The following is an 18936-nucleotide window of genomic DNA, read 5'->3' on the forward strand; positions in this document are numbered from 1 at the left end:
AAATGCTACTAAACACAAGCAACCTTGGAGCGATCCCACATCTATGGAAGCGAGGAAATATGGAAAAGGGTGAGGATGTGTGGGGTGAGTTCTTGGAACTATACACAATCTAGATGCCGCTTTGATCCTGCTTCTAGTTATGAATCAGGAGTGTACTGTACGGTGATGTATTTTTTTTCTTACATATATTTTTGTTTGTTTTTGTGTATGTTTTTGTGTTATGAATATTTTTGCTTGTTTTAACCTATTTTTATACATGCCCAGCTTGATCACTGTGATCAAGCGATCACAGTGCCTCCCCTCTCAGAACTTTCAAGTCTTTTCTACTAGAGAGCAGATTTGTCCCCTGGCTCTCCTTAAACCTCCCTTCTTCAGAGAAGTCTCTTCTGTTCACTACTACTTTCTAGATCCAAGCCCATCTTCTCCCCTCTTCACTGTCTGTCGTCCAGCTAATTTCTGTCCCCCCTCTGTCTTACTCTTAACTGTCTTCTCCCCGATATTCCTGCAGAGGTCTCACTACTACTGCTGCTGCTACTGTCATCATACTTACAATCACAGTTTACACCCAGTTCTATACATTAACATTTAAACACCTATAAATAACACCTTTAACAGTAGCAAAATACAAACTGGCAGTTACTTATGCCAGGAGTTGTCACATTATGTTTTAGACTGTGTCTTTTGGGGGGCCAGCCTTTGCTATCATGTTAAGTAACACAGGCTCCCTACACCCCATTCCTTTGCCATGTGTGGAAGGCTTAGGAGATATAAACAAAAACTGGGGCTATTCTCACGATTAACAAAAATCGGACTAGGAGAGCCTAGCCCGATTTTTGTTAATTGTAAGAACCACCGGGCTTGCAAGCAAGCCCGGTGGTTCTTGAGCGGCTAACCCGCTCAAGTAGCTCGCCCCTTAGCCCAGGTTTGCGGAGCTAACCTGGGCTATCTGCTCGTGAGTAGCCGTGGTGCGGCTCTGCACTGCAGCTACTCATGAGTAGACCCCACCCAGGAGGCGAAAAGCCACCTCCCGGCTCCGGGGGTCTCCCCAGTATGCCCTGCGCGCTTGCTGCGTAGCCCCCGCTCCCGCCAGCCCCTGTCACGGAGCCGGCAATCGTGTGGGTGGCCAATCCAGCCGCCCAGGGCTCTCTGCCTGGTTGTCTGCAGGGAGAGCCGGCTTAGTTGGATCGTGAGACCCGCCTCACTGCCTTACAAACTGAAAAGATAATCTAAGGCGAGTTCATTAAAATTTACAAGCTTCAGAACTTGTCTTTGTTGTGGGAAGCGTAGGAGGAAATGGGGCCATAGCTCAGTGGAATAGCACCCGGATACTTGCATGCAGAAGGTCCTAGGTTTACTCCCTGGTATATCCAGGTAGGCTTGAGAGAGGGTTGAAGCCCTGGAGCTCTGCTGCTAGTTAGTGTAGACAATATGCACTAGATGGACCAATGGTCTGACTATGTATATGGCAGCTTCCTATGTTCCTAATATGGGCTCTATCAAGGAGGGATCACAGTGCAGCTAGTGGTGTCCTATTTCCCAGATAAACAGGTCATTACAATCCTAAAACAAATAATGCTTTTAGCGTTGGAGTTGATTAGTCATATTGTTCTTGGTCAAACTGCTACCAATATAACTGGCACATTTTTTTTTTTAGTTACATTTTTATCCCACCCTTCCTCCAAGATTAGGATGGCATCCATTGTTCTTCCCCCACCATTTTACCCTCACAACTACCCCAGGTAGTTTAGGGCCAACAAAAGTACTTAATTTTCTGCCACAGGATGTGGTGTTGGCCACTAGCTTGGATGGCTTTAAAAGGGGCTTAGACAAAGTCATAGAGGGCATGTCTATCAATGGCTACTGGTCTGGTGGCTGTGGGCTACCTCCAGCCTCAGAGACAAGATGCCTCTAAATACCAGTTGCAGGGGAGCAACAGCAGGAGAGAGGGACTGCTCTCACCTCTTATCTGTGGGTTTCTCAGAGGCATCTAGTGGGCCCACTGTGTGAAACAGGTTACTGGACTAGATAGGCCTTGGGCCTGATCCAGCAGGGCTCTTCTTATGTGAGGTAGATTAGGGTGAGAGATAGGCACTGGCACAAAGTAATTTTTATGAGCTTTTTGGCCTGTTATCCTCCATTGCATTTTGACACCCCATTAAGAATAATTAACCAGAATGATTTTCCTTTTTAGACTTGTTTATGTCGCAGGTCGTGAAGGCCACATGTTAAAGCTGCTCTCTTACATCAGTGTTAAGCGTTTAACTCCAGCACCTGCTATCATATTTTATGTGAGTGTGATTTCTGAAGTGTGCTTAAGACCTTTTATCTGTAAAAATCAGATTTTAAAATTGCTACAATCTGGCTCTGAAATTTAGTTTCTTTGATCCTTGCTCTGTGACCACATGATGCTTACTGTTTTTATGCAAATATATCTCTCTGGAAGCTTTGTATTACAAGAAAGCATCCAAGCATTAGAACTATAAATTCTCAGCTGCTGTGGGAAGACACCTCGTGTGGGTTATCATCCCGAACTCGCTCGAGAGAGGCAGGACTATGTAAATAAGCTACCAAGCCTATAAAAGCCTCGGGAGGATAGCCCCTCCCAGTTTAGTTAGTCCTGCTAGTGCTCCAGAGAACAAGTAGACAGAGAACAAGCCTTTCCTGACTTTTTCCTCTCCACATCTGGTAATTCCGTTCCTTTCCCTTTCAAACCTCTTCAAGCCTTTTTACCTCAGCTTTGCCTTTAAACAAAACAAAACAAAAACAACCACCTTCAATCTCTCTTCTCGTGTTGCCGATCCTGTCACTTACCGCTAATCCTCTCAACTTCTTTCTCCTCCTGCCTAGAAGGGCCGGCATTTTCCAGGGCATTATGCCCAGGGCAAAAAAATTCTACGTCAGCAACGAAAACAACAAAGTCCCTGCACCACTGCGTGCAGGTACTGGCTGGAGAGAACGGCCTGCCCCGGGCCACTGTGCCTTCGTCGGGCGCGGCTGCAAGAGACGACGAGCAGGGCTCTACAGACCTCCGACGGGGCGGCAGCGGCAGACAAAAGTGCGCAAAAACGCAAGGCCCCAGTCTCTTCTTCAACAGACCCCGAGCAGCAAGCCCAGGCCCTCGGCAGGGCGCCACTTAGATCCGCAGCGGGAGAGAAGGCAATGGTAGATTTGGCAATGGGCGCAGCAACCCCCTCTGAGGTCTCTGAAGCATCCGATGAGAAGATATTGCCCAGCAGCCCATTAGGAGCAACCCAGGCGGGGGAACCCCTGTAGTGGAACCGCCCCAGCAATCACCACCCCAACTGCAACCTCAGGCGCCTGTTCTACAGGTAGAGTTTCGCAGCCCCCCTACACTGATTGCAGTGAGCCAGGGGCAGGGAGGGTCAGTACCCCCAGAACTACCCAGGGAAACGGTTGTCTCATGCCCCCCTCCAGTAGGTGAAATATCTGATGAGTTGCGCTCTGTGATAACTACCCACTCTGGAAAGCCAGCATTTGAACAGGAGGCGCCGCAGGCGCAAGGCACCCCCGATCGTCTCCTTTTTTACTTCAGACTCCTCAGGGTCTGGTTGCTCTTCTCCCTCACCTAAAAGGAGAAAGAAGAGTCATAAAGCCAACAAAAATAAGGAGCGCAGGAGGAAACCTAAACAACCTTCCCCTGTCCATTCTTCCAAGGACTCAGACTATGCTTCAACTGATCCTCGACCAAACAGACCGGTGGACCCTATACAACCACAGATCCCACAGAGTCCCACAGGGGGAGGAGGGGACCCCTTGGTCTGGGTCATGATCCCACTGATCCAGACAGGGAGGATGGGGAATGGTCAGATGGGAACAGGGCTGAACCTTTACCTTATTCACGCAGATTGTTTCCAGCTGAAGATTCTGCTAACCTGTTTGTTAAAGCCTTGCATACCTTAGGTCTAACAATTGAAGGTTTACAGGACAATACAGCCCCAACAAGGGAATCTCTGGTGCTTCCGACTACATGTACACCTGAGCTTCTGTTCCCTTTACCTGAGACTTTCTCTGAGGTTTTGAAACAAGAATGGCAGGCACCCGCTATCCAGAAAAAGACTACGTCTTTGGCTAACAAGCACTATGCATTCTCCACCATGGCTAGCAATTTTTTTCAGACTCCTCCAGTTGATGCACATGTCACAGCCCTCACGTCGGGGGCGGTACTTCCCCGGGACGGGGAGTCTGTTCTGAAGGACCCAATGGAAAAGAAGCTGGAGTTTCATCTGAAAAAGAACAACGAGTGCGTATCACCCTCAGTGCGGGCTTCTATAGCTGCCTCTATCGTCTCAAGAGCATCTCTGCTTTGGACAGACGAACTGTTGCAATCCCTCCACCCGAACCATCCAGGCAGAGACAAATTGCGCTGAAATTACAAAAGGCTCAAGCGTTCATAGCGAATGCAATGCTGGATTCTATGCGTTTTGGTGCCTGGGCAACAGCAAATAATGTGGTAGCCAGATGAACGCTTTGGCTAAAGCATTAGCAGGTGGACGCTGCGTCTAGATCCAATCTATCCACGGTTCCCTTTACAGCAACCAAACTTTTTGGGGATGAAGTCCTCAAGGATATCCTGATTGAGACAAAGGACAGGAAGAAGGTCCTTCCTTCAGCCACAAGGAAAGAGGACAAGCGGCCATACAAAAGGACCAATCAGCCCTTTCGATCCTTTCGTCCCTACTTGCGTAACAATGATAGGGACAAAGACAACAGGAACCAAGGCAACAATTGGAACAGACCACAATTTAACAAGTCTGCCTCCTCCAAGCAGAATCAGTTTGGACAACAAGCCAAGCCCTGTCAAACCTTGTGACTTGTCTGGAGTAGGAGGTCGCCTCTCTCAATTCTTTCATGCTTGGGAGGGCTCTGTGTCAGACCAGTGGGTCCTGCAGACAGTGCTACATGGCTGCGAAATCGAACTAACCTCCCGGCCCAGGGACAGGTTCATGCCTACTCCTCGGTCCAAGTCCCATCTGAAGCACTCAGCCATGCAGCAGGCCATCAGGCACCTTCTGGCCATCTCTGCCATAGAACCAGTTCCTCAGGATAAGCTTTGTCGCGGAATTTACTCAATCTTATTTACTGTGCCCAAAAGGGACAGTACTTTCAGGGCAGTATTAAATCTGAAGTATCTCAACCGCTGGGTACGGAAAAGAAAGTTTTGCATGGAAACTCTGCGTTCTATTGCAGAGAACCTACATCATGGGGATCTATTGTCATCCATCGACTTGACAGAGGCCTACATCCATGTGCCAATTCATCATCGATCCAGACATCTGCTTCATTTTTGCTACCAGGGGCACCATTACCAGTATGCAGCAATGGCCTTCGGCCTTTCATTGGCGCCAAGGATTTTCACAAAAATAATGCCCCCCCCCCGGTAGCCCACATTCGACTTAAAAAGGTCAGACTGTTCTTTTATTTGGACGATCTTCTTGTTCAGTCAAAAGAGACTCCAAAAAGGGACATCAACATCACCTTGGACGCCCTGGACTCTCATGGCTTCATAGTGAATGAAGCCAAAAGTCACCTATCTCCAGCTACTTGACTGTAGCACCTGGGGGTCATCATCGACACGATACAGGACAAGCTTTTTCTTCCAGAGGAACGCAAACAGAAGCTCATGGGCCTAATACAAGAAGTGTATTAGCTTCAAAAGATTCCAGTCAGAACCCTTTCCCATCTATTGGGTCTGATGGTGGCAACTCTGGAAGCTGTTCCCTGGAAGCTGTTCCACCTTCGCCCCTTACAATGGTTCTTACTGCCCTTCCAGGAAGACATCACGAGCAAGAGTCACAGGAGGGTCTCTCTGCCACGTCATGTGCAGGATTCTCTGGGGTGGTGGTTGACTCCTCACAACCTGAACAGGGGGAGACCGTTCCTAGATCCACCCAGAATCATCTTAACAACAGATGCCAGCCTTCGCGGCTGGGGGGGCTCACTGCTTGTCCAAATCAGCTCAGGGCACTTGGACCTTGGAAGAGAGAAAACACAGCATGAATTGGCTCAAGCTGAGGGCCATTCGCTTGGCTCTATTGGCCTTCAAGCCTCTGATACGGGGAAAGGACATTCTAATCCGTACAGACAACATGACAGCCAAAGCGCATGTCAACAGATGGGGGGAACCAGGTCTCAAGCACTCCACCAGGAGGCAACGCACTTGCTACAGTGGGCCGAGATCCATTTGGCATCAATAATAGCTCACCATGTCAGCGGATCGCTCAGTGTACAAGCAGATTGGTTGAGTCGTCAGGAACTACATCCAGCAGAGTGGAAACTCAGTCCCAGAGTATTCAGGAAAATCACCAGGAAACTGGGTTGCCCACTTCTAAATCTCTTTGCATACAGTCTCAACAGCCAACTACCACACTTCTTCACTCGATTCCCATATCACCAGGCAGAAGCAATGGATGCCATGTCAGCCCCGTGGCTGCTAGGGCTGTTGTACGCCTTTCCTCTGGTTCCTCTCCTGAGCAGGCTGTTGCGGTGCATTCGTCTGTTGCAAGCACAGGTTCTGTTGGTTGCACCGTATTGGCCCCACCGACCATGGTTTACTGAGTTTCTACATCTTGCAGTGGACGGTCCCTTCTTCCTTCCGGACACGGACGATCTTCTCAGCCAGGGGCCAATTCTGCATCACAATCCCAGCTGGTTCAAGCTTGCTGCTTGGCGACTGAGCACAACATCCTCAGTCGCCAGGAATATGAACCAAATGTCCTGAACACTATTTTGGCATCTAGACGGTTGTCAACGAACCAAATATACCAATCCACATGGAGCGTATTCCTTCGTTGGTGTGGTAGACGTAAGCAATCTCCAAACAAATGTTCCTTGCCAGAACTTATGGCATTCTTACAGGACGGTTTGGACAAAGGTCGCAGCGCGAACACAAACGCAATGCAGCAGCGATAAGCCCTCTCCTGGCATCATTCAAGGGAAAGAATCTATCTTCTCACCCCAATTTGAAAATATTTCTGAGAGGTGCTACACTTATTTCTCCACCAGTGGTTCACAGGTTTCTGATGTGGGACCTTCACAAGGTGCTGAGGGTGCTTCACGCCCCTCCCTTTGAGCCCATATGTTCCATTCCTTTATGCATTCTGTCCATGAAATTGGCCTTTCTGGTAGCGATTACTTCAGCCAGAAGGATTTAAGAACTCAAGTCTCTTTCAGCTCACCCCAAGTTCTGTATATTTTCGGCGGATTCAGTTATTCTGATTCCAGATCCTTAAGTGCTCCCTAAAGTCGCTTCTATTTTCCGCAAATCGCAAAATTTGATATTACCGTCATTCTGCCCAAAGCAATCACATCCCAAGGAAAAAGACTGGCATAGGTTGGATGTGAGACACTGTTTGAGAACTTATCTATCCAGAACTGAAGCCTTTAGAGCAGGCCTGCTCAACTTAGGCCCCCCAGCTGTTTTTGGACTACAACTCCCATAATTCCCAGCCACTGTAGCCAATAGCCAGGGATTATGGGAGTTGTAGGCCAACATCTGCAGGAGGGCCGAAGTTGAGCAGGCCTCGCTTTTTGTGTCATACTTGCCTTCCACCATGGGCCAGTGGGTATCATCAGCCACATTAGCCCGCTGGATTAGAGCATGTATTGTATTGGCTTGTGAGGTTCAACACCTGCCAACACCCTTGAGGATCACAGCGCATTCCACCAGAGCAGCAGCCACAACAGCGGCGTTCTCTACCAACACACCTTGGGAGGAAATATGCCGGGCAGCTACTTGGTCCTCTCCATCGACCTTCACAAAACATTATAAAATTGATTTGCTGCACTCTTCTCAGGCTGCATTTGGCAGGCGTGTTCTCCAGCACGTTCTTCCTTCCCAGTAGCCAGGATGTCTCCCTCCCAGGGTCTATCAGCTGTGGCATGTCCCACACGAGATGTCTTCCCACAGCAGCTGAGAAAGGAGCATTGGTCACTCACCGTGAAGGCTTCTTCTAGCGGCTGTTGTGGAAGACATCTCGACCCACCCGGGACCATACAGGCTTCTGGGACTCGCTTTTTCTATTCTGATAACTGTATTAACTACAACTTGTACTTCTTCCTTTCTAGAAGCTTAGCTTGCCTACTTAAACTGGGAGGGGCTATCCTCCCGAGGCTTTTATAGGCTTGGTAGCTTATTTACATAGTCCTGCCTCTCTGGAGCGAGCTCGGGACGATAACCCACACGAGATGTCTTCCACAACAGCAGCTAGAAGAAGCCTTCACGGTGAGTGACCAATGCTCCTTTTCAAATCAGCCAGAGAGATAAAGACTCTTCTTTATGTTGATTACAGCTCATGTTTGACAGGAGGTTTCCCAGCACAATCATTAACACTAACCATTAATTAGCATATTAATCTTTGTGTCTCTGTACCCTTAACACTGAACTGTGTTTCTTTTTATGCCCTCCCCATCTCGTTTGCTTTCAGGGTGCAATAACCATTATTTATATTATCCCAGGAGATGTCAATACACTGATCAATTACTTTAGCTTTGCAGTCTGGATATTCTATGGTCTGACTGTGCTGGGACTCATTGTCATGCGTTTTACAAGGAAAGAATGGGAAAGGCCTATCCGGGTAAGTATCACACCCTAATGCTTCCCTTACACAGGGCTGTTATGATAGCAACTTGTGCTGAGTCTGGAGCTTACTTTCAGAGTGCTGCAAACATGTTTATGCTTATGCACAAAGTGTGCAACCTGTAGCACGCCTCATCATGTTTTGCAGGAAACTTGCAAACACAATCTTCTTGCATTAACACAACTTTGTGCAGTGTTAGTGGCCTCTCCTGGTCCCTCATATCAGTTTCCCAGATAGCTTTAAAAGATGGGTTTCCTTTTCTGCAACATTCTAACAACTATAACACCCACACAAACAAACCCGCCACAAAGTACTTTGTACATTATTTTGTATTTAGTATTCATTTATTTAAAAGATTTATATCCTGCTTTTCTGCCTGTAATATGGAGACACTCAGGGTGACTTACATAATAAAATAAATGGTTAAAGAAAAGGTAGAAGATGAAGTCAATTAAAAGAGTAGGAAAACCAAGAAACATCAGACAAATGTATTGGAAAAGCAATGTTTTTGCATGGTGGTGAAAACCAGCAATGATGAGGACAACTGGAGCAAAAGCAGGATGTACGAACAAACTATCCTTTTTGTTCAAGCTTTGGAAACATGAGCAGACCTGCTGGCATTGTCCATTCAGTCCTTGAATTTCTCATGACTAATTATTGCATCGTTTTCTATCCTGCAGGTTCCCATTTTCATCCCAGTCATTGTAACCTTAGTTTCTGTTGTATTGATCCTGGCTCCGATTATCACCAAGCCTGAGCTTCCCTATTTGTACTGTGTCCTATTTATCCTTGGTGGACTTTTATTTTATGTGCTTTTCATCCACTTCAAATTCAGTTGGGCTCAAAAGATCTCAAGTAAGTGTGGATGTTTACTGGCAATTTCTATCAAACAAGAATGGGTTGTGACAAACTAATCTGGACCGAGTCATGCCACCTAGATGAGTTCTGCCACCAGGGTACTTTCCAGATTAGCCGCTCAACAGCGGCAAAATGCTTCCGTTCAGGCAAATCATATTCAAAACAAAAATAGCAAACAACCCAAAAAAACAGCAACTTTTTAATACCGAATATACGTTATAGCACTATTTTGCAGTGATTAAATTTGAAACAAGGCATTAGAAATATGAACGGCACCCTGCTGTCAGCGTAGGGACTGCGATGTCACAACACAGTAAGTGTGGAAGCACACTTCAGAGATTTGACGTGATCCTGTTGCAGGGCCTAATCTGGAAAGCGCCCAGGACAAAGTAGCCTAGCAGGAGAACAGCAAGATTGGCTCTGGGAGGAAAAGTGAAGCTGGGTCCCTACCTCCCCACACCCATGTCCTTGCTGCAGAACAGCAAGGGATACTTTGAGGGCGGGAACACATTCTTGGCATGCCCTTTCTCTAGCTCCTACACAGCTATCATCACACGCTCACATTTTAAAATATTAAATATATACCTACTGCAATCACATCATATATTCATACATCTACAATATTTTATTTGCCTGTTCATACTGCCGGTATGTCTCTCCCGCCCCCGCCCCCCTACACCTACCTCAAAATCTTCCATGGGAGTCCTTGCTTGAAGTCAAGATGAATCCTCTGGTAAGGAGCCCATGGCCTCAGGCCAGTGAGTGAGGGAAGCATGAGCAGGTGGGTCGAGATGGAACAGCGACTGAGCCAGTGGTGCCCTGAGCCAATACAGCCCCCCCCGGACATTTGTCTCCACTTACTAAATTATAGCTCAGTCTCTGCAGTAGAGCAGTCAGCTTCTTAAAAAGGAGCAAGCAGGGGCGTAGCTTGGGGAGAAGGGGCCCGTGTTCATCCCTCTCTCTGGCGGCCCCCCAGAGTGAGGGAGATAATGAAGAAAATAGGGAGGGATGGAGCTAGAGGGCCCTCAGGAGCTGGGGGCCTGTGTTCTTTGAACCCTTTCGCTCAATTATAGCTACGCCCCGGGAGCAAGCAGAATGATTTGAAAGGCATTTATTTGCACTAAAAACAGATACAGAGTATGCTCAGCATTGGGCCAGATACTATGCAATGTACCTTGTAGTGGAGAGCCTCCTGGCTGTGAGATGAGTGTGGTTAGAGGTGGCTCATAGGAATGAGCACGAACCTGTTCTGAGGCAGTTTTACAGGCCACTGAACAGGTTCGAAAGACCGGCGGTTCAACCAGTTCGAAGGGGGGGGGGAGAGATACTTTAAGGACTGGGGAGGATGCACACACCCACCCACCCCTGCCACGTTTCCCCTGCCGGTGCTGCAGTTTAAAAAAGTCCGGTGGGGCAGCAGCGTACCTCCCTGCCGCCCTGTTGCCGCCTCAGACTGGAATTGTGCAACGTGTGCACGCATGTCGAGTACTTCCAGTCCAAGTGGGCAATGGGGCAGCAGGGAGGGACACTGCCATCCTGCCACTCTTAAACTGCAGTGCCGGCGGGGTGTGAGAGAGTGCAACCTCCCCAGTCCTGAAAAAGGTATCTCCCTCCCCACCCCTTCCATCTCTTCTGGCTCACAGCACCAGCTCCTCGTTTAGCTAAGCATATAATGGATATTTCTGCATATCACTAGAATAAGCTATTTGAGATAGCATCTTAACAGTACACACCTTTAAACCTTTAATTTGAGGTACATTTTAGGCTAGGCAAGTAAGCTTTCAATGAATTGGAGCAACAGAGGATCAGATATGTGCATTTTTCTACATTCACAGTGCTTTGATTAAAAACCAGCGTGGCACAAAAGGCATCCCCCCCCCATGCCCCACTCTGATATTGGTACTCTTTTATTATATTACTTGAGTAGTGGCAGCTCCCAACATTCCTGCCAAAGTTGTGGAGCTGTTGGAACTCAAAATGGTAATGGTGCACATTTGCTGCGCTGACCTTGGCAGCAGTGGGAGCGAGGTGGATGTCTGGCCCACACACTCCATCTTCATTCCTTCCTGAACTCTGGTTGAGCTCAGAGTCTTGCGAGCCAGCTGGGAAGGACGCAGTCCGGCGTCCTCCATTTCTGCTCATTTGTGGGGCACGGCCGTTAATGACAGCAGTGCAGGAGGCAGAGAGCCCGGAGTTCTCGTGGCCAGTGGAAAGCCCGTTCTGCTTCCTCTCCTCTGGAGAACAATATGCTTGATAGCCCAGCAGCGCTCCATAGGCATATAGGGAGATAAGGGGGAGGAAAAAATAACAAAGTTTGTTTTGTTTTGTTTTTAAGAGCAGTTAGAGAAAGAGACACTTAGCAGTAACGGGGACAAGGTAGTAAAAAAGTAGGCCAATAGCTTGTAGAATATAGAAAAGTAAAGAGAAGACTATGGAGATCTGCCTAGGAGTGCAGCAGGACTAAAAGAACTGGGCGGAGTTATCCCTCTCAGGCTCTTAAGGCTTGAAATATTTTCAGTTAGTCCTGCCTGGGAGCATGTGGGAAGGTTAACTCAATCAGAGATGTCCTCTGCTCCAAGCAGCAGAAAATGATTGGCCTAATTTCTGGACAATTATCCAAACATTTGGCAATGAAAACTTTTAAAAGCGCATATAACTGTGAACCAGGAGCAACTTTGTGCAAAAGGGAGCTCTAAAAGAAAAAAGCAACACTACAAAATCAATTTCTAAAGACCTCTAAACATAGTAACTTGTGTACTTCAGGGCCCATCACAATGCACCTTCAGATGCTTTTGGAAGTTGTCCCGCCAGAAGGAGTTCCAGAATAAAGTTTGTTTCCTCATCCTTAAAAAGGCAGGATCATGAAAACAGCTTTGCAGACACGCTGCATCTTCTGTGGTTATGGACTTAATAATGGACTAAGGATTTTGAGGCTTGGGGCCTTTTCAAATATAATTGACTATAATGGAAATGTTTCCACCTCCACCTGGACACCTTCCTTTTTCTGCAGCAAGTTGAAAGAACAGTGCAGATAGAATTACAGTGCCATCTATCTGCAAAACAAACATGGAAGAAGAAAATAGACACTCTCAAAGGAAATGACAGACAAGGACTGGTGAAAAGAAAAATGATCAAAAGATGGCAGAAGCTGTAACTCAAAATATTTATTACTTTTGAAATTGAAGAAGTCTAAGGAAAGTACTATACTGGAAGGGGCAAAGTTCACAGGCTAAGCTCCTGATCAAGTCTCTTGCTGCCCAACTACAAAAACCAGGTTGTCAGAATAACATTGTGGACATGGTGTGTTAAAGACGTATTGTTTTTTGGACGTTTATTTGTGACCTGTCATGTGGCCTAGGGGCAGGCCACCCTGGCTTCATAATATAGAAATTTCAGACTTGCCTTGACCTGTAGGAAGTGGGAAGGAGGGGTACAGCCCCAAGTACAATTTATTGGGGATCACTGGAGTTGTAGTTCAGCAACTCCTGGAGGCTCCCAGTTTGGGAACCCCTGTAATATAATAAATTGTTTCTAATAACTCCCAACAAGCAGGGTTGAAGAACACATTTTATTTGTTTAAGGCACAAACTAAGGCACACTTTTTTCATGGCATATTATGGGAAAGCCAAGTATTTTGAACACAGTTATGTTTATGATAGTTAAAAATAAATAAATGCAACAGTAGTCTGGGTGTCTGTGGAACATTATGGCATGGGTGTGTACTAAGATGCAAACTAAATGTTACACAGCAGATGCATATATCGGTCTCCCATCTGCTTTTGGATTTGCAGGAAGAAAGAAATAGGTACCATATATTTTCTTATCTGAAAAGTGGGTGGAGGGTAATTTTGAATCAAACAACAGAATGGAAAAGCAGCCCCCTATCCCTTGGCAATTATTTTTCACAAAAAACCTGTTAGCAGTCTGTAGCACATGTCTGCTATGGACCATTCAGTTTGACCTTTGGTCTAAATTAATGTGTTGTACTATTAAACCAAGTGTTATGCTGTAGTGAATAAACGGTAAAGTGATATGACAGTTGCATAGTCAAGAATTAGACTTCTTTGCACATTTTTACTGAAAGGAAGCAAGCATACACTGATGTCACTGCAATTTATTCACTTCAGGTTTTAAACTCCAAACATGTAACAAAAGAAAATCTCAACTCTTTCCAACATATTTCTTGTAACACTTGCGAACAGTGAAATATTCAATTTTTGAATCATTTTATGGAGCAAACCACTGTCTAATAACTGTACTGCCACCAATCTGATAACACAGAGTGGAAATCATTTAACTAGAGAATCAGATGTAGGCACTTTGATGACATGTAGAATTAGTGCACACAGTACCTCCAACCTGCACAGCTAGTGTGAAAACGTGCTTGCTGACAAATCAAACTGAAAAGCTAGTCTACTGACTTTGAAGCTGCAGTGCCTCAAGGTTCTATCCCCCCGCCAAAAAAACCCCCGCGCATGCTATCATCAGTCAGTCTGTCTTAAAGGTGCCACAAGACACACCGTTTTTGCTGCAACAGACTAAGATCGCTACCTCTCTGGAAAGTGTTGCTTTATGTTGCACTTTGTTAGTGCTCCTACTCAGCATCTATCTTGGCCCTAGAGTTAACAGCAACAGACTTAGGTATCAACTCTGAGCTCGTTTGGCTCAGTTGTTATCTAGGATAAGCAGCTGTATACCTGAACTAGGGATGTGCATGAGCGGAGGTTCGTGCACAGGTTCAGCACCGAACCGGTTTGGATGAGGTCCGAATTGGTTCGGAACCGCGGGGAGCAGAGAGGGATCTTTAAACGAAAGGAGAGTAGATCCATACCTGCTCTCCACCGCCACATGCAGCTTCCTGCTGCGGTGGCATTTGTCCCAAGTACCCGCGTGCAGCACTAGCATGCACATGGTGTCTTGTATCTGCTCCCCTCCACATGGCGCCAAAACAGTTCAAACCTCATCCAAACCAGTTCAGTGCTGAACCTCTGCACAAACCTTAGGGCGTGGACGCCATGCATGCTAACATCACACATGGGTACTTGGGACAAGTGCTGCCAAAGCAGGAATCTGCATGTGGTGGCAGAGAGCAGGTAAGGACCTCTTTAAAAAAAAAAAAAAGATACTGCCCCGTGGAACTGGTTCAGATAAGGCCAAACCTCAGTTTGTGCACATCCCTAACTTTGACTATCCCCAAACCATGTTTCTAGCTTGGGGCAAGTAACCTTGGCTTTCCCAGTTGTGGTTGGACTACAACTCCCATAATCCCTAGCTACATAACACATAATGCCCAGCCACAACAGCAGCTGGAGAGTCAAGATTGCCTATCCCTGCTCTAGCTGTTCATACTACAAAAACCAGGTTGTCAGAATAACATTCTACAGTTTATGGTGTCATTCATGAGTAACAAATACTGTGTCTGTAATAACCCTACCATTATCTAATGGCTTTCCATCGTGTAGTTTCAGGCAGAATTTAGTTATTTCTGCTGGCTCGGGGTGCGGGGTGGGGGGAAGGGATGTTTGGATTGCACAAATGATGCTCTACAATTCCACACAAAACACATTCAACTTGGAAACAAGAACATGGAGAAAGTGCTTGAAACATTTTCCTCAATCAAGGATATGTTTTAAGCCAGTCAACTATTTTAGTGAATCCCCACCTTCCTCATGCTGGAGAGGCTGGTGGAACAGCACAGGGCTCTTCATGAGATGACCAAGGAGGGTGGGCACCTGCATCCAGCAGGAAGCAACGAGACACTCTTGGTATTTGTTCTCAGAATCTGAAAACAAATTTCTTTCTTCACAGACTGCTCTTCTATAGCAAGTGCCATAGTTTTGCAGTTTGTAATGCATCTTACAGATAATAATTGTGCCACTTTCTGTGCATCACCACAAAGGACTGTGTGAATCCTTATTCATATCTTCAGGGGTGTACCAGCCCGCCGGTGGCCTGTGTGCGGCTGCGGCAGGTGCCCCAATAGCCCTGCCCCGTGTCTGATGTCAGACGCAAGGGATAGCCACGCCCCCGCGTCTGACATCAGACGCGGGGGTGTGTGGTCTGGGAGTTCAGAATCAGAAGCAGCTTAACTGCTGAAGGGGCCGCACGGCCCCTTCAGCAGTTAGATGAAGCCTGGCACTGCGTTTGCAGCGCAGCCCAGGAGTGGCTCTTCCCTGCAAGGTAGAGCTGCTCCTGGGCTGCGTTGCAAACGCAGTGCCAGTCTTAGCTCCCAAAGGGTCTGCGCGGCCCCCGCTCAGGAGCTAAACTACCACCCCCGCGTCTGACGTCAGACGCAGGGGGCGTGTCGGGGCCGCTCTTGCGGCCCCTGATTGGCCACCGGCCCGGGTTCTTTGAACCCGTTGGCCCAATGGTGGCTCCGCCCCTGCATACCTTAAAGAAACTAAGATATTACAATAGATGTGAGGCTGCCAAAAGCAAGCTTAGCAATCTCATCTTCACATTTACATCTAGTGATACAAAATGGTCAAAATTGTAAACAGTGGCTAATGAGGAGTGGGAAACAGGCAGCACAATGACATCATGCCATCCTTTTGGTATCAATACAGGGAGGGGGCTCGGGACTGTTTTGAAACACATCACAAAGCCTAGATCCAGCCTTGCAGTCTACCATTTCAAACAGATTCCTATGTCTGACCATTTTTATCTGATGGCTTGAGAGTTTGCTTTGTTTTATGTGAAACACACTCCAGTGAACCACACAGAAGGAATTTCTAGCAGTTTTCCTTCACACTTACAAAATGTGCTCATTTAACAATCATACTTTTAGATATGAGCATTTCCCTAAATGTCTTCCACAAACATGTCCATCTTGATCATATGTACTTTGAACTATCCAAATTGGGTTCAATGAAATTTACTTCCAAGTAAGTGTATTTAGGATTGCAGCCCAAACTTTTAAGCTTCCCCGCCCTATGTCAACTGTGTTTTCAAAATCATGGTAAAAATTCACACTAAGTAGGTGTTCTTATGTGAATAAGGGCTGAAAGATGGAATCCTAACCTCCAATTCTAAAGTAGAACTAAGAGTCAGATGAATCATCACTCTCCGAATCGATGTCTTCTGAGCAGTCCTCCATTTCCTCATATGCCATCGTAGCAACCTGGTGCACTTTCTTAGGAGCTGTGGCTATTTAAGGAAATATCATGTTATACACACACTTCTAAGTCAGTTCTCAATATTCTAGCATATTATGTAAAGCACACTCTGAGATTATCGGTCTCAAACATGCTGTTTTAGCCCTCTAAGCAGATATCAGCAATATATCCATTCATTCCTATCCTAAGTTGGAAAGAATGGTGAAGAAAAATGCCGTGAGACTGCAAAGCACAGAGGGCTGAATGTTTAGTGTACAAGCACCGAATATGTTTACCTCTCATTATGCAGCCCCATCAATGCATACATAGTTGAGACGTTTTGTCCCAACCTACATCACTTTACACTTCTTTACAATGACCCACATTTGATATTTTGTTGCCTATTCATCCAGTTTGGAGAGATTCTTTGGCATCATGTCTGCCATAATGACAGACATTTTGCTAGTTGCTAATTTATGAAAGTTAATGGCTTACCAGCAGGAAAAGGACCTTTTTCCTCAGAATCTTCAAAGTGATCAAAATCAAAAGACACATTAGGATTCTGTTAATAGAAACAGTTAACAGTTAACTTCAGTATCCAATGTCAATGCCCTAAGAAATGCCCCATCCTGCAGCCTTGTGCTGGGGGATGGGTCTTTGCCCCACCCCCACCCCCCTAGCAACAGCTGCAAGGAACTCTCGACGCTGTCCCTCGCTTCCCCTCTTCAGTTCGTCTAGACCAGCTTCCCCTTCCTCCCATCCCCTAGGGGCTTTGCTGGTTGTCCCTTTGGAGGCCGAGTAGGAATTTTTGGCCCCTCAGCTGATTGGCAGTGTTGGGGGGTTGTTTTGCCTGCTCCGTTCTGTCTTTCCTAGTGCTAGTTAGTCTTAGGTCACAACTGGGCAGGTGCAGTGTGGGCTGGGTGGATGTGTAGAAGGGCGAGCTCGGATGTGTAGAGCTCGGCGAGCACCCTTGGGCAGTTGGAAAGGGTGGACTGGTCAATCGGTCATAGGGAACATAGGAAACTGCCATATACAGAGTCAGACCATTGGTCCATCTAGCTCAGTATTGTCTTCACAGACTGGCTGCGGCTTCTCCAAGGTTGCAGGCAGGAATCTCTCTCAGCCCTCTCTTGGAGATGCTGCCAGAGAGGGAACTTGAAACCTTCTGCTCTTCCCAGAGCGGCTCCATCCCCTGAGGGGAAGATCTTACAGTGCTCACACTTCTAGTCTCCCTTTCATATGCAACCAGGGTGGACCCTGCTTAGCTATGGGGACAAGTCATGCTTGCTACCACAAGACCAGCAATCCTCAAGGTCCTTAGAGGCTTCGCAGCTCGGGGACTTTGATTCGCCATGACACCTGCTTCAGGGCTTCACAGACCTTAAAGGCTAAGCAGCTTGAGGTGTGTGAAGCCCTAGAAGTTGCCCTGACCCTTTGGGGTTGGCAATGATGGAGATGAAGCAGGATTGCACTACTTCTGTCCTTGAGCCAGGGTGTGTCACCGATTCAAGGCACGGGCAAGGACAAATGTCTGAACCTGGCCTTTCATAGGCCCACACTGTTGGGGGTAGAGTTTATTCCACACTCAGTTTGCTAATTTGATTATTTAATAAAGTTGTGGCCCCTTTTACCCAAATGGAAATGTGTCCTGTGTCTTCCTGTGGCTGGGGTGTGGGGGCAATGGAAGCTGCTTTTGAATTTACAGCTTACTTTGTGTTTCAGCAAGTTGCTCCAAGGTTCTTTTTTCTCTTTTTCAGCTATGATCATGGGCTCTCCATTCTTAAGTATGCAAGATGACTTTTCTTTGAGAATGTTTTCCTGCAACTCCATGTCAGCCAAATAAAATTTATCTCCTGCACAAGCACTGAATATGTTTTTAAAACAGAAGATTATAAAGGTAACAAAGTCAGCATACTTTGACTTTACATTGATAACATCGTTTTCAATTTACCTGAAAGTGATCCTGTGTGTGAAAAATTTGCAGTCATAGTTGGTAATATTTTGTAATATTATCTTCATGACAATGCAACCTTGCTTTTCAAACCATTTTACTGAAGGGAAAAAGCTGAAAATTATTGAAATGGTGGTTATAATAGTATTGATTTCAAAATTATACAAATTTTAGATATCCTGGTAGCACTTTAGTTTATTAATGACAGATGCTATTGCTCAATCCCACAATAAAATGAATTTCAACACCAAAAATGGAACAGAAACAAAATACCTCTGATTACCAGGTGACGAGGCAAGCACCTGGAGATGGCGATCTCCATCATGATCTGCTTGTGAGCCTCCTGGGAACATCTGGCTGATTGCTGTGGAGGGACTTGACCCATGTGGGGGGAAAGTGTCAACATTAGGTGATGGGAACAGAGAAAACAAGACAG

General features: G+C 46.5%; 2 protein-coding genes across 10 annotated transcripts in view; one reads left to right on the plus strand and one right to left on the minus strand.

Moving 5' to 3' along the window:
* The window catches only part of SLC7A9 (solute carrier family 7 member 9), a 33029-nt gene extending 20140 nt beyond the window's left edge, over window positions 1-12889 (plus strand). The window contains exons 9-12 of the mRNA XM_053270877.1: window positions 2192-2288; window positions 8445-8594; window positions 9278-9452; window positions 12219-12889. Of these exons, the coding sequence (XP_053126852.1) occupies window positions 2192-2288; window positions 8445-8594; window positions 9278-9452; window positions 12219-12283 (487 nt within the window). The 3' untranslated portion in view covers window positions 12284-12889. The remainder of the gene's footprint in view (window positions 1-2191; window positions 2289-8444; window positions 8595-9277; window positions 9453-12218) is intronic.
* Window positions 10552-18936, minus strand: part of TDRD12 (tudor domain containing 12) — a 66808-nt gene continuing 58423 nt past the window's right edge. For 5 of the 9 annotated variants that reach the window (XM_053270868.1, XM_053270867.1, XM_053270873.1 and 2 more), the window contains 6 exons: window positions 18774-18875; window positions 18501-18614; window positions 18260-18413; window positions 17045-17074; window positions 16476-16601; window positions 13555-15237 (listed from right to left, as the gene is read on the minus strand). In XM_053270868.1, the coding sequence (XP_053126843.1) occupies window positions 15160-15237; window positions 16476-16601; window positions 17045-17074; window positions 18260-18413; window positions 18501-18614; window positions 18774-18875 (604 nt within the window). In that variant the 3' untranslated portion in view covers window positions 13555-15159. Of the gene's footprint in view, window positions 12509-13554; window positions 15238-16475; window positions 16602-17044; window positions 17112-18259; window positions 18414-18500; window positions 18615-18773; window positions 18876-18936 lie in introns of those variants that run through there. The other 4 variants (XM_053270870.1, XM_053270872.1, XM_053270875.1 and 1 more) reach the window with 4 other exon arrangements.

This window comes from Hemicordylus capensis, chromosome 9, assembly GCF_027244095.1.
Source record: "Hemicordylus capensis ecotype Gifberg chromosome 9, rHemCap1.1.pri, whole genome shotgun sequence".
NCBI lineage: Eukaryota > Metazoa > Chordata > Lepidosauria > Squamata > Cordylidae > Hemicordylus > Hemicordylus capensis.